At 42.0% G+C, this 22,416-nt stretch overlaps 1 protein-coding gene across 2 annotated transcripts in view; it reads left to right on the top strand.

Moving 5' to 3' along the window:
* The window catches only part of PRMT3 (protein arginine methyltransferase 3), a 146,828-nt gene that overhangs the window by 117,776 nt on the left and 6,636 nt on the right, over nucleotides 1-22,416 (top strand). The window contains exons 16-17 of one of the 2 annotated variants that reach the window (XR_010383378.1): nucleotides 1,534-1,667; nucleotides 19,180-19,410. Coding sequence is in view for 1 of the 2 variants with exons in the window: in XM_031459877.2 (XP_031315737.2) it covers nucleotides 1,534-1,541 (8 nt within the window). In the remaining variant the exon portion in view is untranslated. Of the gene's footprint in view, nucleotides 1-1,533; nucleotides 2,198-19,179; nucleotides 19,411-22,416 lie in introns of those variants that run through there. The other variant, XM_031459877.2, reaches the window with a different exon arrangement.

The following is a 22,416-nucleotide window of genomic DNA, read 5'->3' as shown; positions in this document are numbered from 1 at the left end:
GGGTCCTGGAACCAAAAAAGTTCCAAGAACCACTGACCTATGTTATTGTAAGACCCTCCTAATGGGTTTTTCTGCTTTTGACCCCTGAACCCTGCCCCCATCTATTCTCAATATATCAGCTAAAGTAATTCTCTTATGATGTACATCAGATTGCGATTCCTGTACTCAAACCACTCACAGAAGGTTTACATGTGACTCGGAATAAAAGCATAAGTCCCTCCACTGGCCTACAAAGCCCCACACAACCTCACGCCCTATGACTTACCTCTTGAAGCTTTCTGCTACTCCCGCTGACTCACCTCCAGCACCCTGGCCTCCCTCTGGCTCCTTCTGAGGCTAATCCTTCTGCCTAAAAAGCTCTTCCCCAAGATGGTCACCTAACTCATTCCCTCATCTCCTTCAGGACTAGACTCAAAAGTCAGTTTTTCAACAAGATTTTTCTGACCAGCCAATTAAAGGTGGCAGACCCCACCCCTCACACTCCCAGTCCCCTTCCCCTCTTTATTTCTCTCAGAGCCATCTGACATGCTATCTGGTTTACCAGTTTATCTTTTCTATTTCCTTTCTCCCTCTACTAGAATGTAAGCTCCTGGAGGAGTGGGGTTTTTGTCTGTTTTATTAACTGCTGTGTTGTGCCCTGGCCCATAGTAAGATCTCAATAAATATCTGTTGAGTTAAAAAAATGAATTCAACATCTACTGACCAATAATCTAGACGAGTGGTGTGCTGTAATTAACCAGTGATACTGTAGCAGTTTCTCCTCTTTTATCACCTATGAATAACTTTATTTTGCCTTCCTGAAATCAGAAAACCTCTTGGTATCATTTGTACATATGTAAATGTTTCTTATTTCTCAACCCCGCATGTTTTAAAATTTCGGAGCCTAACACCATTATATGGTCTGAGCCCATGGAAGAACCCTGGGTTTGCATATGGATGAGTCGTTTAGTCAACATATACACGTTTACATATTTTTAATTGACTTGCACGTTGATCCTTTTCAAAAAGTACACAATTTGGTATATTTTAGAATTGGCAAAGGCTAATTCTGCTGTTTTGGTAAGTGTGTGGAAACTGCGTGCAGAGATACAGTTTAAGCTTCCTTTAAAAAAATCAAATTATTTCTAAAACATTTTAATACTGTTTTCCCTATTTATGAATTAATAGGTAAGGAAACTAGGACAAAATTATGAGTGACTCCAAAAATCTCTTCAACACATGGCTACATTAACTAATAAATCAGTAATAATTAGGAATATTTTGGCTAATGAGAAATCTTTACCAGGTAACTTCTAGAGTTTTATCACAATAGTGACAGCAAGGGTTTTTTTTTAACTTTTTTTATTGAGTTATAGTCATTTTACAATGTTGTGTCAAATTCCAGTGTAGAGCACAATTTTTCAGTTCTACGTGAACATATATATATTCATTGTCACGTTTTTTTCACTGTGAGCTACCACAAGATCTTGTATATATTTCCCTGTAACAAGGATGTTTTTAAGTCATGTTTTTATCCCCATCTCTATCCTAAAGGGTGTTGAAAGAGCAAAACCTTTTGTGTGGTTTAAGAAGTGCCATTGGACTGTTTTCTGAAAGCAAATAGCACATTTTCTCCCCTCGCCTCGTTGACTGGAGCGGAGACCACATGAGTGTGAATGGAGCCCCAGGTCTGTTTTCATTAGTGTGTGTATGTCTCCAGTGACCCTCCTGCTGGGAACCCTAATAGGATTTCTTCCCCTCACACCTTCATCTGCCCTGGCTTCTCATGCTCTTCCATGGTGTTTGGTTAAATGAGACGACGCCTATAATCCAGGGGGGAAAAAAAGAGCCCATCTTTTCCTAAATAGACACAGGGATAGCTGAGGGAATTCCAAATTACGTTCTCTGTTTCCTGCCATGATATGTGACCAGCATTTGATGACAGTTCTGAATATGCTGAGCCAGGAAGATCACGGTAGTCACTTAATCTCAAAATCTCATCCATGGCCGGGCAGGCTACAGCTCACAGAAGTCTGTTTAGCCTTCCTCATGTGGAAGGACAGGACGGAGACATTAGCTGGGAGCAGAAAGCGGTGGGTGCAGAAAAGCAGGGGAGGAGAAAGTACGAACATGAAAATTTGTCTGATGAAGTAAGAACTTCATCAGAATCTCTTGTCGATGGGATTTTACAGTAACAATTATAATAGGAAGAGAAATTGATAGTGGGAAGTTTAGGCTAGTTAAGCAAGTGAAACCCTCTTCTATTATAGAGAAAGGTAATGATAGATACTGCCTCAAATGGACACATCAAAAAGTAGAGATATAAATATATATTAATATATTAGTTAGGAATGTAAAAGTGATGGCTAGAAAAATTTTGAACAGAAATTGTTCAACAAATTAAAAGAAGTTGGGTGTGGGAAGGAGGAATGGGATTGAAGAGGACTGGGGCAAGGGAATCTTGTTTTATTATTATGATGATCTCTTGTAGTCTTTGTTTGGATTTTATAACCATGTGTGTGTGTGTATTATATCTCCTAGATAATAAAAATAAAACCTTTTAAATTGAGCCAAAACTAGTGAACCCTCTGGTAGTCGAGCTGGGGCTGGATAGAGGCGGAGTGGTGTCTGGGATGTCCACCTCGGGGGTCTGACTGGGTATATCAGCCTTGGCTGTTGGCCTTGTTCAGGTGTGAGTGATGTGCAGAGGGTTAGCGTGGCCTGCACTGGTCCTGGTGTCTTGGCCTTGCTGTCACAATTTGGGTGCAAGACAAGTGAAAAAGCTCATGTTCATAACTGGGTTATTTGCATATCCTTTGGATGTCCTAGAGAAATGGTCCTATCCTAGTTTGGTTACCTATAGAGAATTTTAGACGCGAAGTAGCTCTAAGGCGGAGGCAAAACGGGGGGACCCTTTCTCTGCCTCAGCTCTATATCAGAGTCACACTTGGGAGAGAGAAATCTTGATTTTGTGCTTGCTACTAATGCTGGAGGGGAAGAGAAACATAACTCATCATAGCTTGTTAGTCTAGAAATTTATTTGTTTCTACTAGTGGCTTTAACTACTTGTTCCCAAATGCATTTCTGCATGTCCTAGGAGCCTTATTTAAAATGCAGCTCCCTGGGCACCATCCTGGAGATTCTTATACTATAGGTCTTGAGTAGCTCTCAGGAATCCATAGTGATTCTGCTTTGCACCCCTGTGTAGGAACCATTGCTTTAATTCAGTCTAGTTATGTCACCCTCACAACAATCTTAAGAAATAGGAGATCAAAGTTCAAAAGCAGTGAATCATTTTCTCAAAATCGCACTTACAGTGAAGTCAGTATTTTAAGCATATGTGTCTGCAGTGGTGTGCTGGTAAGTATTTAACATCTATTTCTACAAAAACAGACCTGTTCCCCTCAAAAGAGCTCTTATTTGGAGCCTTTGACAATTTTGGTGGTATATACTCTTACCATGGCTGACTTCAAGCTACCAACATGACATCACTGAACTTGGAGGTGGGAACAGATGCTTAAGCGATCACAGATATTTCCACCATGTAGACACAACAACATAAATAGACATATAGACAGAAATAACCTTAAGAGCATAGGTTATAGTAAAGTGTAGTAAAGTAATTAGGAAGTGGTAAGTTTTGAGTATCCATTACCTTTGTAATATAATTTAATTGTAATTTATATAATTTAATTTTTAGTAAGAACCGAGTTGAACAACTGGCTTTCACAGTCCCTGGAAGTTTAACAGTTGGCTCTCCCGAGCTGATGCCAGCCAGCTCCAGTGGGCTCGTGTAGCTGACCCCAAAGCCCTCTCTACTAGTGTTTAACAACATGTGGTCTATGGATTTTAAAGGGTCAAATGTGTTTGGGAATGCTGCAAAGTTAATTTGCTTCTTTAAAATATACCATTGAGATTGACATCGTACAGACCCTAAGAAGTGCCGAGGGAAAGAGACCTTTAACCTCTACCCAAGGTTTCTTTTTTCATGTAATAGCATTTCAGCATCCTGAAGGATCAATGTTCCTTAGAATCCACTTGGGGACATGCTATACATTTGGAGAAATTCTAGCAAAGTAATTAAAGCACAGACTCTGGAGCCAGACCAGTAAAGTTTGAATCCTGGTTCCACCATTGACTAGTTATGGGTCCTGGGGCAGATATAACCTATCTGTCTGAGTTTACTCAGCCGTAAAATAGAAATAATAATGCAGGCATATCTCGGAGATATTGTGGGTTTAGTTCCATACCACCACAGCAAAGCAAATATTGCAATAAAGTGAATCAAGTGAATCTTTTGGTTTCCCAGTGTACAAAAAGTTATGTTTATACCATACTATAATCTATTGAGTGTGCAACAGTATTACGTCTAAAACAATGTTCATATCTTAATTTAAAAATGCCTTATTGCTAAAAATGCTAACTAGCATCTGAGCCCTCAGTGAGTTGTAGTGGTAATATCAAAGATCATTGATCACAGATCACCATAGCAAATATAATAATAATGAAAAGCTTGAAATAGTGTGAGAATTACCAAAATGTGGCACAGAAACACAAAGTAAGCAAATGCTGTTGGAAAAATGGCACCCATAGACTTACTCAACACAGGGTTGCCCCAAACCTTCAGTTTGTAAAAAAAAAAATAAAATAAAATAAAATAAAATAAAATAAAATAAAATAAAATAAAATAAAAGCAGTATCTACAAAGAACTAAGGTGAAGTGCAATACAATGAGGTATGCTTTAATACCTCAAAAAATATATGGTTGTTTTAAGGATTAAATGAGTTAACATACATGTAAAGTGGGTAGAGCAATGCCAGACATCTAAAAAGTGCTATATGAGTGTAAGCTGTTATTGTCTTTGTTGTTATTCTCATATCATTCAGCTTCCAGCTCGATCATTCCAGTCTCCCCAACTCTCAGGTTCCCTATCGAGTGATCTGGAAGAAGGCAAAGGGGTGGGAAGGAATACTCTCTTGACATTCTTTTCTGAATTTAAAGCATTTCTAGCCACACCAGAAGGATTTAGGATTTGCCGTTTTCTTCCCAGAACCTGCCAACTGGGACTGTGATTTTAGATGCGCGAACATTTAAATTAAAATGCCCTTAACTAGAAACCATTCAGATATCCCATGACATTGACTATAGAGAAATTTTTCCTTGCCATTGAGAAAAAAAAAAAGTAATTTTGTAGTATGCCTCTTCCTTCTGAGTCAGCACCATCAGAAGCAAGAATCGTCACCCTTCCTGGAAGACTGGCTCCAGGTTCTGACCTTCCGTAGCTATCTCATATCCATGGCTTTTTCCCAGTCAGGTGAAGGGCATGAACCTTTCCAGTGCTTTGCCTTCTTGCTGACTTAGCTGATTACATTTGCTCAGTAAGAGGGATGGTGGTGAGGTGATGGCACACAAAATTCCACAAGAGTGCGGTTAAGAGAAGCTAGCAGGGACTTCATCCTAGTTTTGTGAAAATCTAATTTTATTTCAAAAAGAATGAGTTGAGGTAAAGGCCATGAAGGGGTCATTCAAAAAGTATATATCTAAAAGGCCAACAAACAAAAATATTTCTAACCTCATTAATAGATGCAATAAAATTAAGATATCATACTTTATCAAGGCACAGATTTTTTTTTAATTTAATTGACAAAAATCTAGTAGTGGCAAAAGTATGAGGAAACCAGCACTCTCTTACACTGTTACTAGGAGTATACAATCTTTTTGGAATACTATTAGACAGTATGCATCAATATTTGAAATGCATATGCTCTTTGACATAGCGATTTTTGTAAATTATAGTTGATTTACAATGTGTTAGTTTCTGGTGTAAATCATAGTGATTCAATTATACTTATATATTCTTCATTTTTTTTTCATTATAGGCTATTACAAGTTATTGAATATAATTCCCTGTGCTATACAGTAGGACCTTATTTATCTATTCTGTATATAGTAGTTTGTATCTGCTAATCCCAAATTCCCAATTTATCCCTCCCCTAACTTTCCCCTCTGGTAACCATAAGTTTATTTTCTGTGTCTGTGAGTCTCTTTCTGTTTTGTAAATAAGTTCATTTGTATCATTTTTTTAGATTTCACATATAAGTGATATCATATGATATTTGTCTTTATCTGACTTATTTCACTTAGTATGATAATCTCTTGGTCCATCCGTATTGCTATAAATGGCATTATTTCATTCTTTTTATGGCTGAGTAGTATTCCATTTTATACACACACACACATACACACACATACACACACACACACACACACACACACACACACACCACATCTTTATTCAGTCATCTGTCAATGGACATTTAGTTTTCTTCCATGTCTTGGCTATTGTAAATAGTGCTGCTATGAACATTGGGGTGCATGTATCTCTTCAAATCAGAGTTTTCTCTGGATGTATGCCCAGGAATGAGATTGCTGTATCAAATGGTAAGACTTTTTTTAGATTTTTAATGAATCTCCATTCTGTTTTCCATAGTGGCTGCACCAAATTGCATTTCCACCAATAGTGTAGGAAGGTTCCTTTTTTTCCACACCTTCCCAACATTTATCATTAGTGAAATTTTTAATGATGGCCATCCTGACCAGTGTGAGGTGATACCACATTGTAATTTTGATTTGCTTTTCTCTGATAATTAGTGATACTGAGCATCTTTTTATTTTCCTGTTGGCCATCTGTATCACATAGCAATTTGACTTTAGAAATTTATCAAAAGAAGATAAAATTGGACAAGTAAACAAAAGAGTATGTTCAAAGAGGTTAAAAATGGCCCATAATAATAACAAATTGGAATCAAAACTGATTGTCTATGAAATAAATTGAATAGTTGGTCTTAATTCTTCACCTCAGTCTGCGCATGTCTTCTTCATAAGTAAAGTCCATTTCCCCATCCCTTGACTTTGGACTTGGTCATGTGGTGTGCATTGGTCAATGGTATGTGGACAGAAGCGACAGCAAGCCTAAACTTTAACAGACTTCAGGTGTTTATGCTTTCCCTCTTGTGTTTTTGTATTCTCCATAACATGCCTCAGTTGTCTCTTTGGCCCCAGAAAGCATGAGAGACACATGGAGAAAAGCCATCCTTGCCAGTCTATAGATTGAGCAGCTATAAACCGAAGCAGAACTGCCCAGCAGAGGCCAGGCTAGGTCAGCCAAACTCTAGCCAACCTGTAGACATGTGATATGTATATATGGAATTTGTATAGAATATCTATAATTTATATAGACTATGCATATTTCTTAAAGTTGTTTTAAGCCATTGAGTTTAGGGGTGCTTTGTTATGCAGCAGTAGTTAACCAATACAGTCCATCAGTAGACCATACTATATGTTAAACTATACTATGTAGCTGTTATAAATGATGATATGATCTATATTTACTGACATGAAAATATGTATTTCAATATTGTTAAGTGAAAGAAATCATATTTCAGAATATAATCTAGGTACAGTGACACACAAACATACACACACAGAAGAAATGCTGTTTTACAGTGGTTAGTTTTTGGTGGGGGTGGGAATCAGGAAAATGTTTTTTCTTTTCTCTGTAGTTTTGTGTGTTGTTTGATTTTATTTTTCAAAGAGCATCCATCTTTTTTTATAATTGGAAATAGAGCAATGGCAATGATTGATATGTACTCAGAGAACAAAAAGGTAAGTCTTTTCAGAATAAAGAGAAATGCAGTTAGAGAGGAAAAGAGGAGCCCGATTACATGCAGCCTTAACAGGTGGATTGAGTTCAGATTTGATGTAAAAAGATGTAGAAGTAGACATGGTAATGGTTAGCTTATGCTGAGTACGCTGGTAATTGCACTGTCTCATTTGGTTCTTAAAGCAACCCTGTGAGGTCATAGTTTTAACTTTCCTTACTTTACAGAAAAAGAAACTGAGGTTCAGAGAGGATAAACTATTTGCCGTGGATCATACATCTTGGATTTGAACCCAAGTCTGTGCCCAGAGCTCATCTTCTCCAGTATACCCACTTACCGTCGTTTGCATGGCTTTGAGCAGGAGTGACATGGAGGAGTAACAAGGAAGTGCCAGGGGTGGAGTCCAGATACCTGAGTTCTTGCAGTTTGAGGGACTGTGGATAAAGGACAAGTGGAGAGCATTAGCGCACAGAGAGTAGGTCACAGAATCAGCCAGAACCAGTGGCCAAATCCTGCCCCTCCACTAAGGAGCCGAGTAATTGTGCACCAATTACTTAGGCCCTTCCAACCCTAGCTTTATCCTCCATGAAAACATAGAATAAATAATAAATATCTCCTTCAAACTCAAAGGAATCACTACAGTGCCTGGCACATTAGTTACCAATACATGGTGGCTAATATTTTAACCAAAGTAAATAGATTTGATTTTTACTTTGGAAACTCTAGTTTCCACTTTGGAAACTCTAAAATGCTAATCAGATACTAATAATTGTGGTCTATCATTGTAATGAACACAGTCGTTAAATGAAATTAATAGAGTGATCTGAGGGAGTTGGAGCTAACTGAGAGACTGCTCGCCTTACCTGTGACTGCTGATGAGCTCGGCCAGGGGCAGTGGGGTTGCCACTCAGGCCCAGGAAACCTTCCGGTGGAAGAATCCACAGGAAATGGCAGCTGGCTGGTACCTGGAGATGAATGAATGTGACAAGTTTAAAAGGTACCAGGATCTCAAGTCTGGGAAAATAGGGATGATCTTGATAAAGAAAGCTTCATTGTGGACTTGTGGGAAATGTGTTGAAAAGTCAGGAAAAAACTCTCTATGAAGGATCTGTTTGTTCATTCATTCATTCATTCACAAATATGTCTTGAGTGCTAGCCCCGTAGTCTGTTCAAGCAGATTACGGTGTGTGGTGGTAAGGGAGGGGGGACAAATATTAAGCACTTTATTTACTTTCATGGAGGTAGTGGGGATTGAACCCAGGACCTCTTGCATGCTAGGCATGCTCTCTACCACTGAGCTATATCTTGTCCCCTGACAAGTATTAATCAAATGAGCACATAAATAAATGTAAAATATGCCTGTGTTCCGAGGTTTATGGAAGCATAGAACTAGCACATGTTTCCTGAGAAAGTGATGATTCAGCTGAGATCTGAAGGAGGGTAGAAACGTCAACAGAATTTTGTGCAGGCTGGCACTTTGTAGATGTACAGCTTTCCCAGAGGCAATTCCTATTTCTCCAAGAAAATCAGGTACTCACACTTGAGTGTGCACATGAGTCACATGGTGGGCTTGTTAACCTTCCAATGGTTAGGCCTTGCCCTCACAGTTTCTGATTTTGTGGGTCTGAGTGGGGCCTGAGCACGAGCAGATCTAACTGGTTCCCAGGTGATGGAGAAGCTGCTGGTCTGAGGACCATACTTGGAGAACTGCTGCTCTAAATGGACACCCGCACCACCTCTTGCCAACGAATAGAATGAAACACGAGGAACTTCTAACTCTTGTTTCCCAGCTGCTCACTGCAAAAATCAATTTCCAAAGTCTTTGGGTGGAAATGTTTTGACACCAGGTTGAATGTTTACATTACATGTTCAACTTTTCTCTTTATCGAAAAAAAATTTTTTTAAACAAAACCAAGAAAAACCACCACTGTAATCATAGAATCGCCTTGCAGCTAGCTCGGGGTGAACAAATGTCAAAGTGCCATTAAACAGCTCTCATGGAATCTTTGAAGGGAGAAGCTAGGTGCCTGGCCTCTGAGACCGTCGGGGAGGCAGAGGGCTGTTTCAGTGCAGAGCCAGGCGTGGGACGTGCTGGGGGAGTGGACTGGTTTGGGATGGTGCTGTGATCTGTGGCATAGGAATTCTGCTCCTTGGAGGTTTGGAAAAGGGGAGTCTACCCGCCACCAACTTCTACTATATTTTAATACTTGAAAAAGAAACTATCTTTAAGATTACACGAGTTAATGTGTGACTTTGTGACCGTGTTGACTAGGTCGCCCTTCTAAACAAATCAAAGCAGTGAAGATAAGGCTCCCCAACATCAATTCTTCTCTCCCTTTCCTGGAACTAATGTATGTTGTCACTTTGGCGTTTATGTTTCCAGGCTCTCTGCTATACAGTTTCTATGGGAACGATTGATTACTCTTTCCTCTGATGGTATCATGCTCTGTACAGGTCCACAGCTTGCCCCTTTTTCACTCGTGGGTATGTGTTACGGATTTTTCCATGTCAGTACATATCTCCACCACACTCTTCTTAATTTTTGCATATTCCTGCATCACAGAGAACAGATGAGGTTTATTTGTAGACTGGCATTTAAGTGGCTTCCTCTCCTTCCATTTTGTTGTTTGGCTTGTTTTTTTTAGTGATGACAAATAATCAACAGATGACAAAGAGTCGACATTCTTTACATGTCTTCTCATAGGCAGGTGTGGGTGCATCTCTAAGGAACGTATTGAGAAAGAGAACCACTGAGTCCTGGTATTGGAGGTTTTACATTTTAACAGATAGTGCCAAACTGCCCTCCTCCTCCCACCAACAGGGTCACTGCTTGTCCCTTCAGCAGGATGCTCGTGTACCCAGGACTCACACAGCCCCTCATGAAGACAACTCTTCCAGCTGTGGGACCAGGCTGGGGACCAAGAGCTGATCAGACACCCCCTCTTTTCCCCAGCCCCCTCCATCCCCCTCAGGTCCAGCCGCGTTTCAGGATTAGGAAACCCAACTCATCCGTTTATCCTGTGGACAACTGAATCCCATTTTTCAACTTTAGCTGAGACCTCTGGTGTACCTGAGAGATTATGGGCCCCCAGGGATTTCACTGCTGCTGATGCCTGCACTTCAGAAAGAATCATTTCCACTGGGCCTGAGACATAGCCGGGCAGTTTCCATTCGTCCTCGGGACTTAGCTCAGCGCTTGTGGCCCCAAAGCCTCCTGAGCACCCCTCATGCAGGCAGGGTTGGGCGCTCTGTTTGATCTTAGGACAGAGGCTTGTGGGAGGTCTGAGTCCTGACTCTGCAGCCGTTTACAGTGCTGCCACTCCCATCAGACTGGCTGAATCTTGAGAACAGATTATCCCGCTGGCCTTTAAATTCCCGGTTTACAGCCTGGTGCTTCTGGGCACGCAGAAAATGTTTGTCAAGTGAATGAATGAGGCAGTGAGACATTTAGATCTTCTGGGAAGTGGAACTGACCAGCTCGGCAAGGTAGGGTAACCCAGAGGCCTTTAAATCCTGCTGGTGGTGTTTGTCCCTTTCTCTAGGCTGTGTTTCATGAGAGCAAAGACTCCTTGTTTACTACTGTAGCCTCATACCTAGAGCAGAGCTAGGAATAGATAGGCCCACCATCGATATTTATTGAATAAATATATGAACTGCAGGTGTATTTCCACCTGTTTTCTCTCTGGAGGCATTAAGTAGTTTGATTTTCTGGTTTTATTTCCCTCCTGGAGAGGAGGAGAGCATGGAGCTAATCCTTCTAACCCACACCTAACATGGTGGTGTACAGTAGATGAAAGATTGAGCCTCAACGCAGGCAAGTCAGAAGTGCACCCCTGCCCAGTGTTCATAGCAGCACTGTTTACAATAGCCAAGACATGGAAGCAGCCTAAATGTCCATCAACAGATGACTGGATAAAGAAGATGTGGTGTATTTATACAACAGAATACTATTCAGTCATAAAAAATGACAATGTAACACCATTTGCAGCAACATGAATGTTCCTGGAGAATGTCATTCTAAGTGAAGTAAGCCCAAAAAGAGAAAGAAAAATACCATATGAGATTGCTCATATGTGGAATCTAAAAATAAATAAATAAATAAATACAAAACAGAAACAGACTCATAGACATAGAATACAAACTTGTGGTTGCCAAGGGGAAGGGGAGTGGGAAGGGACAGACTGGGATTTCAAAATGTAGAATAGATAAACAAGATTATACTGCATAGCACAAGGAAATATATACAAGATCTTGTGGTAGCTCACAGCAAAAAAAAAAAAAAATGACAATGAATATATGTGCATGTATAACTGAAAAATTGTGCTCTACACTGGAATTTGACACAACATTGTAAAATGACTATAACTCAATAAAAAATTGTTTAAAAATAAATGAAAATATAAATAAATAAATAAGAAGTACACCCCGGAGAGCTGTCATCCAGAGTCACAGTGAGCTGTCATCCTGGGTCATAGCACTGCGGATGGGCTGAGGGCAGGTGAGAATTCAGTCACTGAACTGAAACTGGAGGGTAGGAGGTAGAGGGTATTAATGCTATATTTTTATCTTGAGGTATTGCTTTTGTAAGAAGTGGCCCATGTACCCAGAGAATTATGAAGATAATGTAAGAATCATTACAAATTCCACCATCCTAAGGCAACCGCTGTGAACATGATGATGAACATGCTTGCAAGAACTGTTCTATGCATGTGCACACCCACGTGCATGTGTTAGCTTATGTTTGGCTACAAATAACAGACAACCAGAATGACGAGGATGTAAAGGTGACAGCAGCTCATTTCTTTCTCCCGTGGAAGTCTGGGTGGGGGTTCAGGACTGGCAAGGTTCTCCATGGTGTCAGTTATCCAGGCTTGTTCTATCTCATCACTGTATTGTCTGTGGCCTCCACCTCATGGTCCAAAGGACAGCATTTGCAACCCAGAAAGCAGAAGAAGGAAGGAACAAAAGAGAGAAAGAGAGCTTGAGAGAAATGCCAAAGGAGTACATAATATTTCTGCTTATATCCCATTGGCCAGAACTAAGTTACATGGCAATACCCAGCTGCAGGGGACGCTGGGAAATGTAGTCCTTATTCTGGCAGTCATGTGCCCAGCAAGAAATCCTATAGCCAGGAAAGAAGGGAGAAATGGATGGATGTCCAGGGGTATCAGGCAGCCTCTGTCATAATGTTTATGCAGTATTACATCATAGGATCACAGAGACGGTAAAATATAGATTGCAGGCTCTGAAGATAACCATGGGCTGAAATCTGGCTTCACCACTTACTCTTCAGTTTACTTCTTTATAAATCAGGGATCATAACAGAACAAACCTATTCCATAGGACTGTTGTGAGGATTGAATGAGCTGATGTTTGTAAAAGGGTTTTTAGCATCATGCCTGACAGTAAGCTCTCAGCATAGTGAGTTATTAATCTTCTGCTCTTTTTTTTTTTAACATTCACCAATATAGTAAGGAGAAGGTTCTACATCATCACTTGTAAATCTGTATATTATCCTTTTCAGTGGCTGGACGGGATAAACATAAAGTTTATTTAACTTGTCCCTCATTGATCACCTTCTGAGCATGTCCTTCATTTTTTGCCATTGTCAGCAATCCTGACACCCACGTTATTTTGTACTTGCCTGATTAGCTCCTTGGGGTAAATCCCCTAGTGTGCAATAGCTGGGTCAAATTTATACCTATTTTATGTGCAATGATGTATCACCAAACACGGGTATTATTAACAGCTGGCTTCTGAGGACACTGGAGCATTCCATTTTGACCACCAGTATTTGAGCATCTACTATGTGCTGAGACTCGTGATAGTTGCTACAGAAAGTCCAGAGAGAAATCAGATGTGCCCTGCCACTGGGAAAGAAATAACCAGTCAGGACTTGTGGATATACAATTCAGGATGCTATGAGTGTTGACAACCAGGGCTTGAGAAGGTCCCCCTGAGCAAGTACTATTTCACCCAGAATCTGAGGCCCAAAACATGTGTGACTGTGGTCAGAAGGGGAGAACTGGAGATGGAGAGAGTATTCTAAGGCAGAAGAAATGTGTGTGGAGCAGTATAATGTAGTGGTGAAGATCACGCATTCTGGAGCCAGACTGTGGAGGTCCAAGTCATGGCTCTGCCACTAATTACCTGAGAAAGATCTTTATGCCTCAGTTTCCTCATCTTTACAATGGGAATGACAGTAATAATGAGGTGGTTGTGAAGACTGAATACGGTAGTGCACAGAAGTACTTAGAAAACCTCCTGGCAGAGAGAAAGCACACCGTGTCCATTACTGTTAATACTTTTGTCTTCCTGCCTTAACTTGAAAGTCTTAAGCCAAGACTGTGAGAGTTCAGCAATCAACATCAAAGACCCCTCTTCATCGTCCCCAGTGTTGAACTTAGTCATTCAATAAGTGACACCTCTAAGGGAGATGGTATAAGCCAAATACTCCCAGACCCAGGTTTCAAGGAACTGTTTGGTGATACTTTAAATTGAAATATTCCACACAAACAGAAGCCCTTTTAGCTGTAAACCAATCTCTGCTGGGAAGAGAAGCACAGGGTGATCTGTGAGAGCCTGTCAGGGGCTTGTCCAGTGAGGATGTGACAAAGAAAATGACAGAAGTCAAGACCAAGGGGATGAGGAGGCTTCAGCCAAGTGAAGGAGGGGAGGGGAGGGGAGAAGACCAGCCAGAAGGAGCAGCTGTAGAAAGAACTTGAGGAGGGATGTCTAGCACATCAGAGGAAATAGAGGAAGCAGTGAGGGTAATGAGGCAGCGGTGAGGGGAGAGGCCCAGGGTGAAGGGCAGAGGGAGCCAGGGCTGGCTCACACGAGGACTCCAGCTCTCAAACATAGACGATCCCTGGAGTCTGGAGACCGAGTCCCCTCACAAACACGTGTATAGCCCCTCCCTCTTTATCCTTACTGGCCCAAAGATAATTCCCTTTAGTCATTCCTCAAAACTTTTCTTGCCCTTGGCTCCCAAAAAATCCTGAGACTCAGCAGAAAAGTCCTCTGCACCAGCAGGTTTTCAGGACAGAAGGAGCATTTAATCAACCCTTATTATGGGCCAAGGAATGCCCTGAGTCTTATATCCATCTTCCCTCATTTCCTACCTAACAATCTATGAGATAAATAGTATTACCTTCTTTTGAATAAATAAGAAAATAGAGACTCAGAGAGCATAAGTAACTTGCCCAAAGCCACACAGCTATCAAATAGTAGAATCAGGTCTCTGATTGCAAAATCATGATGATTTACTCCATATTGCTCTCAGCATGGGGCAGGCATGGCCTGTTTCATAAGGACTTCTGAGAGTCTCAGGTAGCCACTTCCCTGTGCAGCGTGATACACTTTTAGGCAGCACTGAGCTGAAAATTACAGGAACCTCTCTTCAACCAAGTATAGAGTTCAATAAGCTGCAGGGAGCTCTTAGTATCTTCAGCATTTCAAGGCAGCTCTCTGCTCCATGAATAAAGGAAAGAACTAATACCCACCCCTAAAAAGGTGAATGAACGCCTTTGCTAACTCAATACTGCAGATACGCATCCTCCCCATTTGGCTGCAATTACCTCCGTCCCAAGTTACATCATTGCTAGTGAAATGATTAACAAAATCATGGTAATGATACCGATGGTAAATTAAATGGAAATAAAAGGAGCTCAGTGTACTGTTCAATTTCCCACTTGGGGACCACTCCTAAGTTGTGTTCTTCAGCTTCCCCACCGGGAATTTCCACATGTAAATAAATATGCCTGATTGAAACTGCAGATCTAAACCTGTGTGTGTGGCTAACACTGAAATCTAAGCATGGGATCTCTTCTCTGCATCCCAAGGCTAATGTCAGTGAAGATGGATTTTCCCCTCGCGAAACATTCTAATGAATTATGTAGATAGAGACAAACTCTTTATAGGACTGACCTCTGCCACGGAATTTGACATCCTCCTGCCCTAGCCAAACCAAGTGGAAAATTGGATTTAAGGGAAGAGAATCAGGACTTCATTGCATCCCAGATGCTTGTGGTGTCTGGGTTCTTACCACCACAAATCAACACAACCCCACCAAGAGAAATTACCAACACATGTGACAAGGAGTGGGCATGACAGTTGGGGTCCAGTTCAAGTCATCAGTGGGTTCTTAGAAGCCCCTTATTAGGGTTTTAGCCATAATTGTTAGTTTTTTTAATAGGACATTCTACAAGAAGAGTGAGAGCCCTGGGTTTAAAACCCAGATCTGCCTCTTATTAACTGTGTGATTTTGGACATGTTACTTAAAAAACTTGCTGAGCATCAATTTCCTCATCTTTAAAAGAAGGATAATAATAGCACCTATTTACGATGTGGCTTTGAGAATTAGAGAAAGCATGTTATGCAGTGCCTGACCCAGACTAATTGCTCAAGAAATGGGATTTGTTCTTATCTTTATTCACCTCAAATTAAAGTTTGATTCCATTTCAGGACAAATATAAATTGGGTTTCAGACTCTGATTTTTTAACATGACTAGAGACCCTCTTTGGTCTTCAAGTTATATTGATTTCAGGTTGTACAAAATTAAACTGTTTTAAAAGAAAAAAATTTTTCTGACACTTATTAGCAGTGTAATTTGGAGCAAATCCTACCTTCACTGGGTCTTAGTTTCCTTGTTGGTTTCAATGAAATAGTTGAAGCGAAAACCTTCATGAATGAAACCTTCAGAAATGAAAACGTTTACACAGAAACTTGTACATAATTGTAACCAAGCAGGACCCTACTGTCATCATTGGTGACCACCTGATATCTGCAATGGTGTTTGTAACTGCTTAACTGTATAGTGGTTTAACGGGTTTTTCTCATGCTCTTGCTGAGGGTTGGGCTGGAGAGGAGAAAGGCTTGGGTCGTCCGCCCAGCGCCCTCGTAGTGCTGTGTGCAGGGATCATATGATGCTCAGTGCCCTCCTCATGACCCCAGTGCCCTGCTCTTGACCCCAACACCCCAGGAACAGCAGTTGGGTGTTTTATACATCTTGTTGTTCATAACTCCCCCCAACCGTGCATATCTGCAGTTGTTTTTGACCTCTTGTGGTTTTCTTAGATCTGTTGTTTGAGCTGCAGGCCTCAGCCTGCTTAAAAGAGTAAAAGCATTTATCAACCTGACTTTAAACTGCATACGTTTTTCTCTAGAGCTTTTCCATGGAGCTCCTTCCTATGCATCCTTTGTTCTATGTACAAGAACATTAAGAGTCCCAAAGCCAGAGGTGAACGTCATACCCAGCAAAGGCAAGGCAACCACTGGGTCTGCAAAAATAAGAACAACTTTGCAACAATTTGTTATCCTGTATTCGATCTCTCTGGAAACGAGCTCTGCCCCTTGACTGCTTGAACTTTTGCTATAAAACCCCCTTCCTTCTCTCCCTAGCAGGCTCACAGTCTTGGAGGCATTATCCCACTGTGACCTCCTTTGCCTGGCAAAGAAATACAGCTGTCTTTTCTACTCCATTCAAAACTCTGTCCTCGGGTCTCAATTAGATAAGCAGGATATGGAGGCTATGTTTGGCAACATGAATATTCACAGCAGCATTATTCATAATAGCCAAAAAAGTGGAAACAATCAAATGCCCATTGACTAATGATGAATGGGCAAATCTATAGAGAGTAGTAGTTGCCTAAGGCTGGGGGACGGCAGGGAGGAAATGGGAAATGACCACTCTTGGGTACCATTTTTGTGGGTTGGGGTGATGAATATGATTCAAAATTAGATTACGGTGATGATTGATCAACTCTGAAAATATACTAAAAACCACTGAGTTGTATACTTGAAAAACTAAATGGTCTGGACAAAAGGATTTGTTTGGATCTTGCCCAGTTTAACATTTTATGGAAGAGAAGTCCATCTTGGAATGGAGCTAGGCCCTACAGGAAAAGGATGACCCTGTCCACATGAGTGCCCACTGAAGGGATGGGCGACTTAGCCCGTGCACTGTGACACAATCCCACTGCTCGATCATAAACATTAGCTCATTCACAAATTAGCTGCTGCATATTCAAACTGGTGGTTAAATGCTTAATAACTGCTAATGCTTAATGGGATGCTTGTCATATGCCTGGTCCTGTTATAAGCATTTCCCATGGATCTCATTTAATCCTCGCAACAGCCCTATTAAGCTTGAGATGAGAAACTGAGGACAGGAAGGTCACAAAGATAGGAAATTGAGAGGGTCAGATGAAAATGCAGACCACTTCACCTGTGTCCTAAACTCTTTCCAGCCTGCACAGCTTTCTCTATACAACCACCTGGGTGCAACAAAAGTGCCTGCGTCATCAGCAGTGAGCAAGTAACTGAGTTAAAAATAACCTTATCCCTTCTTGCTCTAGTTCTTAAAAGCAGGGGGTATGATAGTTTCATTTTTTTTTAAAGCCTTGAATTCAGCTTTCTTGATGCTCAGGCAGACACCGCCGCTGTTGGCTTGCAAGTGCACCCGTTCCCCACTTCCTGGGGCTAGTTGTGTGCCTCTTATCTAAAGTAGGCTGACTGTTCTTTCTTCCTTTTCCTTTGCAAGTTATCTGTAATCCAGCAGCTGCCCGGAGGGCTCTAAGAGCTTCAAGTTGCTCTGCACCTGGGAAGTTTGCTACAGAAGCCCTAAGGAAAGCAGATTTAAAAGTGTCTGCTATTTTTTCCTCTCGCCTCCAGCCATAATGCTTTGTTTGCAACATAGTAATTGTTCCACAGCCAGTGATTCCTCCATCAGAAACACAGGAAAATGATTCTGGGAATGCTGGAGCGGTAGGAGATGTGAATTGTGTTGCCCCGCCTTTGCCACGGGCAGCCCTGACGTCACAGCCTGGGCTGCAGGTGCTGGCCTCTCCGCAGCCTCCTCTTCAGCCCACGCTGGAGGCCCAGCTTTTATGCTACTGTCAGGCGGGGCCCAGGCCAACCCCCAGACCCAACAGAGGCTGCAGAGAAAGATCTAAATGTCAGCTTATAACTGAGAAACCTCTCAGTGCAGCTTTGGACCCTGCCATGGATAAATGGGAGGTTGGTACCCAGACATGTGCAGAAACTGCCAGGCTCCATACGGGCACCTGGACTTCCAGCACGTGGGCGGCCCTACAGGTGAGGGGAGGCTGCAGTCCAGCCCAGCTTCCTGTTGCGTTTCTGCGCAGCCGCAACCGCGTGCTGGGAGCGCCCGCCAGCCGTCAGGTCTCCTTCAGATCCGTGCTTCCTTCGCAGACAGCTAGCACTTGTGTGAGCGAACTGACAAGGTCTGTGTTTAATTTCCAAAACCCCAAAACCAGAGATGAATGATAACCTTACCAGGGGTGTCAAAATCTCAGCCCAGCACACAGGGTCCCCACCCCTCCGTGAGGGCCCCCGGGCGGGGTTGGGAGTGGGGTTGCTGAGCCCAACCTTGGGATTTTTTTGTCTACCAGACTTACGAGCGGTGGAGACAGGGTCCCAGGGTCACGCTTGGGCTACCTTCCTGCATGGCCTTTATTCCCCAGGGTCGGATTTACTGCTCTCACGGATGTCCCTCTCTTCTTTAACTGGCGAGGTAGCCAGGACAGTGGGAAGAGCCTGACCGACCGCAGAGCCAGGTCAAAGGACAAATCTACTGTCTCCAGTCCCTGCAAGGAGGGCCAAAACGCAGCGATAAACGTACAGGGATAGAGATCGTTTTGTGTTCCAGAACTCCATGGAGGTAAAGTAACACAGGTGTACTTCGATAAACCACTTAAGTGGGCCCAGGTGGTGAGACCTTCCAAACGCCATTGCTGGAGTAACAACAGGTAAGTGCTGCCTTCTGAGCTGGGAAGGTTGGTCAGGTTAATTGGACGGGAGGCAAGTCTGGGCCAGAGCGGCTTGGACATGTTCTCTGGTCTTACTCTCCTCTGTGTTCTCCATCTCAGCCTTTCCCTGCATGGCTCGGACCCTGCTCTAAATGACTGAATAATGTCTAATTGAAGGGGCCTCTCATTATCTGGCTCCCAGGCTCCCGACCTGAGCTGGCCATATGGGTGGTCTGTCTCCCCACTCCCCAACCCCTTATCCAGACCTCCCTTTGTGCATTTGTAGAGTGGGGCTAGATGTGGTTGTGGGTTTCTCAGGGCGGGGCCGGCGGGGTCAGCCTGAGTCTGTGATTCACTCTGAAACTCCGGCTGAGTGATAGAATCTGAAGGTCTTCTGGTAATTTTCATGATGGTTCTCTGGGGTTTGTTCATCCCTCTCAGTCTCTCAGATTCTGGCCTGAATCTGAATCTAGGCCACAATCTGATGATCAGAGCAACTGGTGCAAGACAACTGCTTAGATTTGCTCTTTGGTTCAAATCTGGATTACCAGTTGCCCTTCTAATTAAGCCTCTCTGAGCACAGAATTTAAAACTCACAGGTATCAGCGCCCTTAAAATCACCAGTCCTTCCCAATCTGTCCTGAGACCCTCTTTCTATAAAAAAAAAAAATTTTGATACCCTCTTTACTCTCCTGAAATGAAACTTATAAATAATATGTCACCTGTATATGCGATTTCTAGAAATTATTATATCCTTATTATAGTGAAGAAATTAATTTCATTAAAGGTAATATATAAAGTTATCTATATTGAGTTGAATATGGAATATATTCTATATTCTAATTGAATATAGAAATGTCTGGGTAGAGCCCAGCTGGAGACATAATGAAGAAGTCAGAAGCCTGTACCTATACACAAAATCATATATAGGACTTGATGTATATGACTGTCAAATCGCCAAATGCTCATAGATACGGGAGTATTGTACCTGTGACTCAGATACCATGAGCAGTGTCGATTTTCCAAAATGAGTTCCAAAAGAATTTCAACAACTCTTAATTAAAAATTAATAAGAATAAAATAACCTAGCAAAGTCCTCTCCTAAGTTTATGCCCAGGAAAAATGCAAAACATATGTCCATGCAAAGAGATGTAAGGAATATTCACAGTAGCATTATTTGTAGTAACGGAAACATGGAAACAATCCAAATGTCCATCAACCGGTGATGGATTTTAAGTGTGGTAATGTGATGGAATACTGTCCAGCAATAAAAAGAAATAAACTAATAATTTATGGCATAGTGTGGGTGAACCTCAAGAAATACGATGCTAAGTCAGAAGACTATATATTGTATGAGTCTATTGATGTGAAATTCTAGAAAAGACAAATCTATAGAGACAGTAAACAGATCAGTGGTTGCCTAGGGCTGGGGGTGGGCATGAGAACTGACCGCAAACAGACCCAAGGGAACACTTTAGGAGAATGGAATTGTTTTGAAACTGCATTGTGGTGATGGTTGCCCAACTTACCAATTTTGCCGCATCACTGAATTGATTAGAACCCTACCCGAACTGATAACACTTTAAAAATTAGTAAATTTTATAGTATGTAAGTCACAGCTATTTTTTCTTTTATTGAAATATAGTTGACTTATCGTACTGTATTAGTTTCAGAAATCACAACTATTTTTAAAAGATGTACTTGACCCTTGATTTCCATGGTAATTTCCATTTTTCAAAAATTCAATGTATACTGGATGTACAAAAAAACAGTGTTCATATTTAAAGCAGAGGTAGATTCCAGAGTCAGATAACAATGAACAAGTTCTTCGTCTACCCAGTAGGACGTGTGACATTTGTGTTGGGTGTGGGACAGTTCTTCATGAGGAACTGTCCTGGATACTATAGGGTATCTAACGTTCTTGTCCCCTGCCCGGTAAATTCTGGAAGCAGCCTCTAATTATTATGACACTGAAAAATGCCCCTATAGAAGTCCAGATCCCCCCCCCCTCCAGGAGGTGGCTTTATTCCTACTGAGAATCCCTAATGTTGTGTAACGTTACATGGGGAAACTGAGGCCTTTGGAAGGGCAGAGACTTGCTCGAGGGCACAGAATGAGCTAAGACTTAGCTGAAGTCAGCCCAGACATCCTACATCAGAGTTCTTGGGCCTATACTCAGCCTTTTCACTCTTGCTTGTCTTTTTCTCCAGACTTCTCCTTCATGCTGGTACCTAACATGTAAACAGCTCAATCTCATTCAGAGCTATGGAGAAGGCAGGCAGAGGACCAGAGCTTGTCACTATTACGCTAGCTCACAAAATTCACCCACAGAGAACTCGAGCAATAGGGGCAACTGGTTCTGTGACTGCCAGACATGAAGCCTTGGGGAGTGTCTGGGTCCAGGAATATCAAACACCCACTAGACAGGCTGCAGTTCCGACCTCCCCTCCCATGGCAGACATTCATAATTGATAATGACGTGCTTGCTCTCAGAGACTAGAATTAGACTCTGACTCCTTCTTAAGGCCGCCATTGTCAATTAACTGAAATTTGCAGAAGAGATAAATCAAGTTACTATCCTAGGGACGCTCTGGCTAAAGAAAAGAAACAGGTGGGGTGCAGATCTGAAAAAAATTGCCAGCGTTAATCCAGGAGGTTCAATGCAAGGGAGGAGGAGAGTGCTTCTAGGCGTGACAAACAAAAGAACAGACCGAAATGAAAGACTTTGGTTCAGACAGATGGGTCCTCAGAGAGCAGATGCTCAGTAACTGCTTGACAAATGACCGCTGAGAGGAGGACGGAGACTGTGCCCTGGGTTTACAGCAACCTCTCGGTCAGAGCCCAAGTAGATGTGTGCTGCTCCCCAAAGTGAGGCTGGAATCTGGCAGCCTCTGAAGTTGATCTCATGAGCTAGGCTTTCTGGAGAGTCCTTGCATCTTATTAGATAGAATTCATCCTGGGCCCGAGGAGCTCCCCAGCACAGCCGGAGGTGATCACAAGAACAGG

The sequence above is a fragment of the Camelus dromedarius genome, chromosome 12, assembly GCF_036321535.1.
Source record: "Camelus dromedarius isolate mCamDro1 chromosome 12, mCamDro1.pat, whole genome shotgun sequence".
NCBI lineage: Eukaryota > Metazoa > Chordata > Mammalia > Artiodactyla > Camelidae > Camelus > Camelus dromedarius.
This window is presented reverse-complemented; position numbering and strand designations above follow the sequence as displayed.